General features: G+C 37.2%; 1 protein-coding gene across 5 annotated transcripts in view; it reads right to left on the bottom strand.

The window, feature by feature from the left end:
• Window positions 1-13,858, bottom strand: part of LOC123562038 (vitamin K-dependent gamma-carboxylase-like) — a 134,825-nt gene that overhangs the window by 23,347 nt on the left and 97,620 nt on the right. For all 5 annotated transcript variants that reach the window (XM_053532996.1, XM_053533017.1, XM_053533006.1 and 2 more), the window contains 4 exons: window positions 6,916-7,022; window positions 4,973-5,136; window positions 3,677-3,855; window positions 1,417-1,548 (listed from right to left, as the gene is read on the bottom strand). In XM_053532996.1, the coding sequence (XP_053388971.1) occupies window positions 1,417-1,548; window positions 3,677-3,855; window positions 4,973-5,136; window positions 6,916-7,022 (582 nt within the window). The remainder of the gene's footprint in view (window positions 1-1,416; window positions 1,549-3,676; window positions 3,856-4,972; window positions 5,137-6,915; window positions 7,023-13,858) is intronic.

Genomic DNA, 13,858 nt, shown 5'->3' with positions numbered 1-13,858 from the left:
AAATGAAGCCAACAATGGGCAAAAGAATTGACAATGCAGTAAATGGGCATGGATTATTTTTGTACCAAAAATCAGTTTTTATGAAATATTTTGATCTTAACATGTTTTACTGGCCACAGGACAAATACAATATGAGCCGCACCATGAGAAAACCAACATAGTGCGTTTGCGACCAGCATGGATCCAGACCAGCCTGCGCATCCGTGCAGTCTGGTCAGGATCCATGCTGTTTGCTTTCGAAGCCTATTGCAATTAGAGAAACTGTTTGGATCCATGACGGTCGCAAACGCACTATATCAGTTTTCTCATGGTGCGGCTCCTATCAGGTAACTTTCTATCTAAAGTTTATCTAGCTTGTCCCACCCTCAACAGTGCTCCAGTGGATAAACTTTCCTTTTAGGAACTTTTCATGTTTTTGAAATTTCCTGGATTAACTTTAAGTTCAGACAGACATTAACCTAGTAGTCTCTATGCCTACTGACATAAATGAGCCGTGCCATGAGAAAACCAACATAGTGGGTGTGCGACCAGCATGGATCCAGACCAGCCTGTGCATCCGCGCAGTCTGGTCAGGATCCATGCTGTTCGCTAACAGTTTCTCCAACTGTAATAGGTTTTAAAAGCGAACAGCATGGAGCCTGACCATACTGCACGGATGCGCAGGCTGGTCTGGATCCATGCTGGTCGCATACCCACTATGTTGGTTTTCCCATGGCACGGCTCAAATATGAAAACTAAAATGTAAGCCATCATCTTGAGATACCTGGTATTACCTGGAGAGAATAATTGGTGGGGGACTTGAGATACCTGGTATTACCTGGAGAGAATAATTGGTGGGGGACTTGAGATACCTGATATTACCTGGACAGAATAATTGGTGGGGGACTTGAGATACCTGGTATTACCTGGACAGAATAATTGGTGGGGGACTTGAGATACCTGGTATTACCTGGACAGAATAATTGGTGGGGGACTCGAGATACCTCGTATTACCTGGACAGAATAATTGGTGGGGGACTCGAGATACCTGGTATTACCTGGACAGAATAATTGGTGGGGGACTCGAGATACCTGGTATTACCTGGACAGAATAATTGGTGGGGGACTCGAGATACCTGGTATTACCTGGACAGAATAATTGGTGGGGGACTCGAGATACCTGGTATTACCTGGACAGAATAATTGGTGGGGGACTTGAGATACCTGGTATTACCTGGACAGAATAATTGGTGGGGGACTTGAGATACCTCGTATTACCTGGACAGAATAATTGGTGGGGGACTTGAGATACCTGGTATTACCTGGACAGAATAATTGGTGGGGGACTTGAGATACCTGGTAATACCTGGACAGAATAATTGGTGGGGGACTTGAGATACCTCAATGTACTATCAGTAGCTAATGTAAATGTCATACCTTAGTTATTCCATGAGAGTATGGTAGAACACATTGTGTACTGACATATGACAACAAAATGCAAGCCATCACTTTGTGATACCTGGACGGACTGATGGGTGGGGGACTTTTTTCTTGAGAAACAGAAGTTTTCTGAAAAATAAAATGTAACAAAAATAAACAAGAGGGCCATGATGACCCTATATTGCTCACCAGAGGTTCACAGAGTTTACAGGTTCAAACAAGAAAACTGGCCAGCAGATTCAAAAATTTTCAAAGTTTTCATATTAGACAAGAGGGTCATGATGACCCTGAATCGCTCACCTAAGTATATTGAACCACATTTCAACTGGCAAACTGATGCTAAAATATTAGAAAGTAGATCAGTAGGTCAAATTTATGGTCACTGAAAGACAGTTTAAAGATTGGTGTGCAAAACTGTACATGTCATCCAAATTTCAAGGCTGGATCTTAAACTAGAGTGGTCACAAGCAAAAGTTTATGCACGAACACTCGGACGAGGTAGACCTACTGACCTAGTTTTTGATTGCAGTTGACCAAGTTTCGAACTTGACCTAGATATCATCAAGATGAATATTCAGACCAACTTTCATACAGATCCCTTGAAAAATATCACCTCTAGGGAGGTCACAAGGTTTTTCTATTATTTGACCTACTGACCTAGTTATTGAAGGCACATGACCCGGTTTCGAACTTGAACTAGATATCATCAAGGTGAACATTCCGATCAATTTTCATGAAGATCCATTGAAAAATATGGCCTCTAGGGAGGTCACAAGGATCTTCTATTTTTAGACCTACTGACCTAGTTTTGGACCGCATGTGACCCAGTTTCGAACTTGACCTAGATATCATCAAGGTGAACATTCTGACCAATCTTCATGAAGATCCATTGAAAAATATGGCCTCTAGGGAGGTCACAAGGATTTTCTATTTTTAGACCTACTGACCTAATTTTGGACCGCACATGACCCAGTTTCGAACTTGACCTAGATATCATCAAGATGAACATTCTGACCAACTTTCATAAAGATCCCATGAAAATTGTGACCGCTAGAACGGTCACAAGCAAAAGTTTACACACGCACGGACGGACGGAACACGGACACTGCGCGATCACAAAAGCTCACCTTGTCACAGGTGAGCTAAAAAACATGACCAATCCCTTGCAGCTTTTTATTTTTAATTAAATATGGCTTTTAACAATTTAAGCAGAGGTTTACCTAGGAACATTTCACTGAAATTATTTCAAAATCAAACTAGTATTTAAGGAGAAGGCACTTGATTTTATTTCTACTTTTGACTTTGGTGGCCATATTTTTTGATAAATCAAAATTTTATGAATATATTATGATTATCCAAGGAACATTTCTGTCAGAATATTTCAAAATGGGACCAACAGTTTTGACAAGATTACTTAAAGGTATATTAGTCCAAAATCCATATTTGAAAATATGAATAGTTACTTCATAGTATCTTTGTAAATATAGAATTAACATGTGTGTAGAATTAAAATAGTACACACCTGTTACACCTAATCTACTGCCACTAAAAGAACTGGAAGTTTTTAAGATATGGCTGTATACATGACATTTCATTTTTAATGTGGCTTTACAAGCACAGTTACTTTATTATATTCAGTCAAGCCAAATTCATTTGACAAGGACTTTCTACAGTTAAAGTTAATATCTAAAAATAAACTAAATTAGTGAAAAATGTTACCTGAATATCTTTATGTTCAAGCAATATAATTATTGGGAATGTGGCAGCTATGTATTTGATGAATTCAAATAATTTTAACAATCATAGTAGAGGGTCACACACAAAATCCTCCAGTGAAATTATTTTGAAACTGGGCCAACAGTGTGACCTTGTCCTTGAAGCGAGACATCCAGAACATGCGCTTTGCATGTCCTCTCAATGTGGTGAATGTTTTTGTCAAGTTTCTTTACAATCCTTCAAGCAGTTCAAGAGTTACAGCGCGGACACAAAACACACTCATATGACTTTTGACCCGTGACCTAATGAGCCATCCAGAACATGCGCTCCGCATGTCGCCTTGATGTGGTGAACATTTGTGTCAAGTTTCTATGAAATCCTGCAAGGGGGTTAAAAATTACAGAGTGTACACGAAATTGCTAATGGACAGGCAGACGGATGAATGGATGGATGGACAGACAGACACCAGGGGCAAAATATAATACGTTCCTTTTGGCGTATAAAAATTAAAGCAGCTAATGGAGAAGAGCAGGAAAATTACCTGTTTTTCATCAGGTTTAATGGATTTCTTATCGTATATACAGTGCTGGCTGGTCTGTAAACTGAGATCTGCAGGTAATACTATTTTCATAAAGTGTGGAAACTTATGTAACAACCCTCTAGGCCAGTCTGGGTGGCAAAATAATGGCATGGTGGCTAACATCATCCAAGGAAACATTCCTAAAACAAGACACATGTGACAATTTATAGAGAAACATTCAAAATATCAATGAATACATGTATTTCTAGGACAATGAAGTAAAGCTGGTATTTTACAAGTCTTACTCTTTTTTTTGAAAAGGCAATAACCTCTAAACAATCTCAGTAGGGCAAGACCATAAATCAACAGATCATGAGTTTGATCCCTGAAAAGACTAATCTTTACTCTGATGATTAAGACAAAAACAGTATCATGTGTATGTCAGAAGTCATTTTTCCACTGCCTCTAAAATCATAATGAATTTGTCAGCTATAACCTGTAGCAAACAATTTTTTCAAAAACCTGCTAATTTAAAAAGTTGAATTTTAGCCCTGTCCTTTTTTTTTTCAATTCCTGTTACAAAACCTCCAGATTTGTTTTCAAGTTATCAATTTTTAAAAGAAAAATACTATGCATATTATTGCATATAAACATCATAAATTTACCAACAATCAAAAACTGTAAACTAATCACTAAGATGAAAACTTTTATTCATCAGATACTATATAATTCATTCTCGCATATCAGAGGTCAATCATAATTCCCTAGTTGAACCTCTGGCACATTTCGCCAATATTTTTTGTTTGGCAAAAAGGTTTAAGCTAATCAGCGACGTTTCGTGACAAATCTTCCCAACCAATCAAAATCAAATATGAAGTCTCAGTGAGACTGCATCCTTTCTAATATGGACACTGAATTATGAGGGATATTATTATTTCTACAGTAAATCTTTAAACATCCGATTAAAAGTTATAATAATTCTTTATTAATTGCAGTCAGACAATATTGTCTTTATTCATTGACAGCATTTTTTGTACTTTGGTAACATGTTGTTTGAAGTTTCAAATTTGGCATGCCAAATAATGGCAAACATTGATTGGCAGCAACCACTTCTGGCAGTAATTACAAGTGCGGATGCTTGCCAAATAAAAGAAAGAAATAAATCAGAGGTTCGTCTTGCGATTTTGACGAACCTCTGATGGATGAGAATGTATATAATTATGCAACTGAACAATCCGTCAAAACAGTCCAGAATAATATAAGACTTTTTCTTTCACCTCAATATTGAAACAGATCAGCAGTACAATATATACAAACCTATACTAAATAACTGGGAGTTCATGAGATGGAACATTCCTAGAAACACAAAGGCAATGGGTCTGGTCTGGTCGAACAGTAGGAGAAATCCCGAGAAGAGATCAATGGTGAGTCCGCCCAGATGTACGATGTACAAACTGACTTGTTCCTGGCTAAGTACTAACCTGAAACCAAACGGCTGGCATCACTAAAGGTATATAATAAACAAACTGACTTTGTGCAACTATTACAGTTTTTAAAATAAAGAAAAGCTCTTTTAACTTAACTACCTACGACATTGGATCTAGAAGGCCTGAAGCTAGCAAAACTAAAAACCCAACTCAGAAATATCTTCAAGGCTGCAGGCAAAAAGGTCATAAAGTAATGGCTATGTAATCCAACTGTGTTGCGATGCAACTGGATAATGTATTTTACACTATCAAAGTAAAATTTGTCTCAGCATAGCACAATGAAAAATCTACGTAATATAGGATTGGGTATTCTATTTATAGAGAATTCATGACATCATGATATAAAAAAAATCATGTCTGTATTTGAGATGATTTCACACAGAAGATCAGGCGTGAATATCAAGAGTCGACAAATACGTCAACTTTAACAGATATATTTTTCAAGGATTGTGTGAGCTCATAAACGTCACAATAAGTCATTGCAAGTAATATAATTTGTAAGTGTATTTTTTTTAATCATTCACAGACCTGTAAAAATATTCATCATTCTTACAACACAGACTCTACGCTGCTTCGGTAAAAATGAAACAGTCTAAAACATATTATTTCAAGTGTATTCATTTTTTCTTCTTCTTATAGAACTCTGGTCAGAATGTCTGGAATTCTCTGATTAAAAACTGTGTTGCTTGCTAAAACAGTTGGTTTTTTACAGAAACACTATTTACATCTAGCTCTAGGCATCCTAAAGCTGGATGCAGACTCTCGTCTTTGCCCAAAAGCTCTAGGGATTGTGGTAGTTGGTGACTGTAGACTGTGGCCCTGACTGTGCGTAGAAAGAAGAATAATGTCCACATTGTATGACACAGGACATAAATTTCAAAAGTGACATCATTAAAATCTTTAAAAGGCATACTGTGTTGGTCATCACCTGTAAATTAGTGTTGAATGCAGATATGGGATGGCGTAAGATTTAATGGACAATGTCTGGAAAAAAACCTTTAGTATGGGAGATTTAAAAGTGACCCAGAGATCATCCCTGATGACTCACAATTTAGAGGTCAGAAGACAACAATGTTCAGTCATGTTTTGAAAATTAAAAAGCTCCGAGACACGGATTCGTGGCAAGACAAATAGAACAACTGCTAGTCAGTTGTATGATAAATTTAATATGTAAAATTTGTGTAATGATTTTGTATGATATGACAGTGTCATAATGATTTTGGACCACTTTAAAGGTAGTGACATGGCCTTAGAAATGGTAAATAAATATACTAACGTCCTTGTTCTGAAATCTGTAAATGAGCCGTGCCATGGGAAAACCAACATAGTGGGTGTGCGACCAGCATGGATCCAGACCAGCCTGCGCATCCGCGCAGTCTGGTCAGGATCCACGCTGTTCGCTAACAGTTTCTCCAGTTCCAATAGGCTTTAAAAGCGAACAGCATGGAGCCTGACCAGACTGCGCGGATGCGCAGGCTGGTCTGGATCCATGCTGGTCGCACACCCACTATGTTGGTTTTCCCATGGCACGGCTCAAATAAACATTCAATGTTCTGATCAGTAAGATTTTGCAATTTCAGCAACAGTTGAACAGAAATAAAGATAACGTAGCACTTTTCCCAGTATTTTTCAAACACTTCTCGTATATTTATTTGTTTTGAATTTTTGGACAAGCATGAATTCAATATAGCCCCAATGTTGTATCTTGGTGTGTACTAAAACTGGTAAACTGACATATATTTTCTAAGCTGTCATCAAGTGATAAAATCTTACCGAAAAGGGGCAAACACATAGTGACCCGCTATTGAATGCATGGAGTAACCAGAGACCCAGTCGGTGTCCATTTTCTTTATGCCCGCAATAAGATAGACTATGAATATCTGAAATAAATTAAACAATCAATTTGCAATTTACACTTAAGGTAGATCACACAAATTTATATATATGCAAATGATATAAATATCTAAGGAAATAAATAAAAATAAGTATGACCTATTTCAAGTTCAGGTACTGATTCCTAATGACATTTACAGCCACAACAGTACCTGCCAGTTGTAGAGATAAATAATATTAACTGCACAGTGAACACTGTGTTGTGTTAAGTTTCAATCATTTCCCACACATTACCTACAAAAACTTGACCAAATGCTTCAAGCAGACAAAAGTGTGAATGCAATAATACTGTTTACACAACATAAACAATTTTGCAGTAGGGCAAAGAAATGACAGCAGACGTCTTGTGCGCTCATTTTTCTGCCTTCGATGCCCTTTATCTTACAACAAGAGATCACAGAGTGATCTTGGCGCCCACCAATGTGCCATTTTTGAGTGTTCCAAATTTCAAGACTTACTGACTAGCTCAAGGTCAAATTTCATTTCTATACACAACACAAATCTATGCATGTGGTCCAAATTTGAAGCCTGTACCTTCAAAAATGTGAAAGTAGGTCACTAGGTCAATGTCAAGGTCAAAGTTTGTTTCGGTACACAAAACTATGCATGTGGTCCTAAATTTGAAGCCTGTAGCTACAGAAATGTGAAAGTAGGTCACTAGGTCAATCTTAAGGTCAAAGTTCATTTCGGTACACAAAACTATGCAAGTGGTCCAAATTTGAAGGCTGTAGCTTGAGAAATGTAAAAGTAGGTCACTAGGTCAAAATTATGGTCAAATTTTACTTCGGAATACAAAACTATTCATGTGGTCCAAATTTGAAGCCTGTACCTTCAAAAATGTGAAAGTAGGTCACTAGGTCAATGTAAAGGTCAAAGTTTGTTTCGGTACACAAAACTATGCATGTGGTCCAAATTTAAAGGCTGTAGCTTGAGAAATGTAAAAGTAGGTCAAAATCAAGGTCAAATTTTATTTCGGAATACAAAACTATGCATGTGGTCCAAATTTGAAGCCTGTACCTTAAAAATGTGAAAGTAGGTCACTAGGTCAATGTAAAGGTCAAAGGTCATTTCAGTACACAAAACTATGCAAGTGGTCCAAGTTTGAAGGCTGCAGCTTGAGAAATGTAAAAGTAGGTCACTAGGTCAAAATCAAGGTCAAATTTTATTTCAGAATACAAAACTATGCATGTGGTCAAAATGTGAAGCCTGTACCTTCAAAAATGTGAAAGTAGGTCACTAGGTCAATGTCAAGGTCAAAGTTTTTTTCGGTACACAAAACTATGCATGTAGTCCAAATTTGAAGGCTGTAGCTTGAGAAATGTGAAAGTAGGTCACTAGGTCAAAATCAATGTCAAATTTCATTTCGAAACACGAAACTATGCATATGGTCCAAATTTGATGCCTGTACCTTCAAAAATGTGAAAGTAGGTCACTAGGTCAAAATAAAAGTCAAAGTTTTTTCCAGTGCACAAAATTATGCATGTGGTCCAAATTTGAAGGCTGTAGCTACAGAAATGTGAAAGTAGGTCACTAGGTCAAAATCAAGGTCAACTCATGTCAAGGTTCATCTTGCCACTCAAAAATATACATGTGGTCCAAGTTTGAATGTTGTAGTTACTGACAAGAACATTTTAAAAGCTTTTCCCTATATAAGTCTATATGAACCATGTGACCCCCGGGGCGGGGCCATATTTAACCCTAGGAGGATAATTTGACAAACTTGGTAGAGAACCACTAGATGATGCTACATTACAAGTATCAAAGCCCTAGGCTTTGTGGTTTGGACAAGAAGATTTTCAAAGTTTTTCCCTATACAAGTCTATGTAAACCATATGACTCCCAGAGCGGGGCCATATTTGACCCTAGGGGTATAATTTGAACAATCTTAGTTAAAGACCACTAGATGATGTCACATACAAAATATCAAAGCCCTAGGCCCTGTGGTTTTGGACAAGAGGTTATTCAAAGTTTTTTCCTATACAAGTCTATATAAACCATGTGACCACCAGGGCGGGGCCATATTTGACCCCAGAGAAATAATTTGAATCATCTTGGTAGAGGACCACTAGATAATGCTTCATACCAAATATCAAAGCCCTAGGCTCTGTGGTTATGGACAAGAAGGTTTACAAAGTTTTTCCCTATATAAATCTATATAAATTATAGAAATAAACAAAGGGCCATAACTCACTCATAAATTGTTGAACCAGTCTGATTTTCAGGGAGACACAACTAGGGTACCAATACATCATTCTGACAAAGTTTGGTCAAAATCCCCCCAGTAGTTTCTGAGGAGATGCGATAACGAGAAATTGTTAACGTTATCTGATGATGGTGGGCTAAAAATCTGCCAATTAATAAGGACAATATAGACAAAATATTACTTTAATCGGGACATTTTCTACTTTTGCATGGTATCCAAAAGTCACTTGTGTTGGCCACCCTGATTGGCCAGGCAGCATGTTTTAGGTGAGTATGGGTAACTGATATGGGTTATTAAAGACTTTATTTCTATCTTTTTTTTATTTTCTGTGGATTACACATTTTGCATATTAACCAATTTACAATATGGTCTACATGGGTTAGTACCATAGTTTTCACAGTATACCTAGGAGTAGGGCATAACATGTACAGTGCCATTTTCTTTTAGGTTTGGTGCTAGTGGTCAGAACTAACAACAGAATTCATTTTATTTTCATCAGTCTATCGGTCAGAAAATGCTACAGAAAAGAAAGTAAACATTTCAAATTAAATTCCTGAATAAGTCCATTATCTAGTAGTCAGATATTTTGCTTATCAAGCAATTGAAATTGTTCGCATGGATTCCTGTAACTATTTAATTATTACTACACAATCAAAGGGATCTTGTCTACACCATAATTTCATTAAATATTTGCTTGAGGTCAGTTATATATTGGTCCTAGGTCAAGCATTTTGTAGATTTTCTAAACAACATTTCTTTACCTTTAAGTCACCCTAAATACCCCACTTACAGTTAACAGGGTTCATACAGAATTCTGTTACTCAATTTCCATGATATTTCCATGATCTTCAGTGATTTTTCCATGATACGATAATGTATCGCTTTTACATGACATTAAGGCAAATTATTGCATATAACTAAATATTAAGTAACAAACATCAGCAGAAGCACTACTGTATTTTCCCCAAGTGTTGGGACAGCATAAAATAATTATTTTTTTCACTGTCCCAAGATTTATTTCCCGAAAAATAATTATTTTGAAAAGTGTCCCAAAAATATGGACACAAATTCAATAATCGTCATCTGGTAACATCCCCCACCCACCCGTGTTGAAAGCAAAAAAAAACGTTAATGATTACCAGTAATTATTCTGTTGATAAATTAAGTAATTAACCTTGTTTTCATCATCAATTAACATTCCCTCAAAGAGCTAAAAGAAGTGTGTCAGTATCATGACATTTGAAGAGTAGATCAAAGCGGTATATTTTCCTGAGATTTTCATGACATTATGTCATGTTTTCGCGCCATGTGGCACATCACTGATTGATCATACCGCCTCGGTTCTTTAAAGTGCTGAGAAGTAGATCTAGTGTTGTAAAAATCAATAAACAAGAGGACCATGATGGTCCTGAATCGCTCACCTCTTCGCACATGACCCAGTTTTGAGTATGACGTCGTTTTTTCTATTATTTGACATAGTGACCTAGTTTTTGAGCTCATGTGACCCAGTTTTGAACTTGATCTAGATATTATCAAGATAAAAATTCTGACCAATTTCCATGAAGATCCATTGAAAAATATGATCTCTAGAGAGGTCACAAGGGTTTTCTATTATTTGACCTATGGACCTAGTTTTCGAAGGTACGTGACCCTGTTTTGAACTTCACCTAGATATCATCAAGATGAACATTCTCACTAATTTTCATGAAGATCTCATGAAAAATATGGCCTCTAGAGAGGTCACAAGGTTTTTCTATTTTTATACCTACTGACCTAGTTTTTGACCGCACGTGACCCAGTTTCGAAACTGACCTAGATATCATCAAGGTGAACATTCAGATCAATTTTCATGAAGATCCATTGAAAAATATGGCCTCTAGAGAGGTCAAAAGATTTTAACTATTTTAGACCTACTGACCTAGTTTTTGACCGCAGTTGACCCAGTTTCAAACTTGACCTAGATATCATCCAGATGAACATTCAGACCAACTTTCATACAGATCCCATGAAAAGTATGGCCTCTAGAGAGGTCACAAGGTTTTTTTATTATTTGACCTACTGACCTGGTTTTTTATGGCACGTGATCCAGTTTCAAACCTGACCTAGATATCATCAAGGTGAAGATTCTGACCAATTTTCATGAAGATCCATTCAAGGGTATGGCCTCTAGAGAGGTCACAAGGTTTTTCTATTTTAAGACCTACTGACCTAGTTTTTGATCGCAGTTGACCCAGTTTCAAACTTGACCTATATATCATCAAGATAAACATTCAGACCAACTTTCATACAGATCCCATGAAAAATATGGCCTCTAGAGAGGTCACAACGTTTTTTCATTATTTGACCTACTGACCTACTTTTTGAAGGCACGTGACCCACTTTCAAACCTGACCTAGATATCATCAAGATGAACATTCAGACCAACTTCCATACAGATCCCATGAAAAATATGGCCTCTAGAGAGGTCACAAGGTTTTTCTTTTATTTGACCTACTGACCTAGTTTTTCATGGCACGTGACCCACTTTCGAACTTGACCTAGATATTATCAAGGTGAACATTCTGACCAATTTTCATGAAGATCTCATGAAATATATGGCCTCTAGAGAGGTCACAAGGTTTTTCTATTTTAAGACCTACTGACCTAGTTTTTGACCGCACATGACCCAGTTTCGAACTTGACCTAGATATCATCAAGATGAACATTCAGACCAACTTTCATACAGATCCCATGAAAAATATGGCCTTTAGAGAGGTCACAAGGTTTTTCTATTATTTGACCTACTGACCTAGTTTTTGAAGGCACGTGACCCACTTTCGAACTTGACCTAGATATCATCAAGGTGAAAGTTCTGACCAACTTTCATGAAGATCTTATGAAACATATGGCCTCTAGAGAGGTCACAAGGTTTTTCTATTTTTAGACCTACTGACCTAGTTTTTGACAGCATGTGACCCAGTTTCGAACTTGACCTAGATATCATCAATGTGAACATTCCGACCAATTTTCATGAAGATCTTGTGAAATATATGGCCTCTAGAGAGGTCACAACGTTTTTCTATTTTTAGACCTACTGACCTAGTTTTTGACGGCACGTGACCCAGTTTCGAACTTGACCTAGATATCATCAAGATGAACATTCTGACCAATTTTCATAAAGATCCCATGAAAAATGTGACCTCTAGAGTGGTCACAAGCAAAAGTTTACGGACGGACGGACGACGGACGCCGGACACCGCGCGATCACAAAAGCTCACCTTGTCACTTTGTGACAGGTGAGCTAAAAAGTTTCTTTTTTAACTTGTTAAAGCGATTGTGCAATATCCCGTATAAACTGACAGGTAAACGTGTCAAACTATAATAGCGGATATCCTACTTCTGTGACCTATTTGCCCTGAAGGAAATTACATAATGGTTTGAAAAGTATCTTATTATAAAAATGCAACGACATCATTATCTTTTTTTTTTTTTTAAACCGCATTTTCAGTGTACGTTCACGAGGTCACGTAACCTATTCGCAAGCACTAACAGAAATCTGTTTGCCAAAAATCGTTTTACTCCATATTTTCAAATTGCTGCCGCTTTTTCATTATTAAAGATTTTTCTATTCTGTTTTTTGTACTTTCTGGTCAAAAGTCTGAATTTTATGCCCATAGTATGTACCATTTATTTACTTTTAGAAAGAAATTAGTATTTAGGATCGCGCTGTTTGAAATTTTGGAAGTAATTTTATGAAAATTCGGCCGTTTTTATAGAATTTTGCCTACATTTCTGTTGATACCTTTTTGAAATTGTTATAGAATTCAAACTAAATTACTTCTCAATCAGTGTTGAAAAACTGAAGCGATAATATCAAACAAGAGGGCCAAGATGGCCCTAGGTCGCTCACCTGAGAAACACACCATAACAGTGTAAACATGTTTGACCTAGGGATTTCATGGAAACAAATATTCTGGCCAATTTTCATTAGAATTGGACTAAAAATGTGGTCTCTTGAGTTTAAACAAGTATTTTATTTGATATGACCTAGTGACCTAGTTTTTGATGCCAGATGACCCATATTCAAATTTGACTTAGATTTCATCAAGGTAATCATTCTGACCAAATTTTATGAAGATCAATTGAAAAATACAGCTTTTATCGCATACACAGGGTTTTTCTTTGGTTCTTTTTTTTTTTTTTTTTTTGGTTGGATTTAACGTCGCACCGGCACATGATAGGTCATATGGCGACTTTCCAGCTTTTAATGGTGGAGGAAGACCCCAGGTGCTCCTCCGTGCATTATTTCATCACGAGCGGGCACCTGGGTAGAACCACCGACCTTCCATAAGCCAGCTGGATGGCTTCCTCACATGAAGAATTCAACGCCCCGAGTGAGGCTCAAACCCACATCGATGAGGGGCAAGTGATTTGAAGTCAGCGACCTTAACCACTCGGCCACGGAGGCCCCTGGTTTTTCTTTGAGTTGACCTAGTGACCTAATTTTTGACCAAAGTTGACCCATAAACAAACTTGACCTAGATTTCATCAAGGCAATCATACTGACCAAATTTCATGAAGATCAATTGAAAAAGACAGCCTCTATCAAATACACAAGGTTTTCCTTTGATTTGACCTAGT

This window comes from Mercenaria mercenaria, chromosome 2, assembly GCF_021730395.1.
Source record: "Mercenaria mercenaria strain notata chromosome 2, MADL_Memer_1, whole genome shotgun sequence".
Lineage (NCBI taxonomy): Eukaryota > Metazoa > Mollusca > Bivalvia > Venerida > Veneridae > Mercenaria > Mercenaria mercenaria.
The sequence above is the reverse complement of the archived record's forward strand: the minus strand, read 5'-3'. Positions and strand labels throughout refer to the sequence as shown.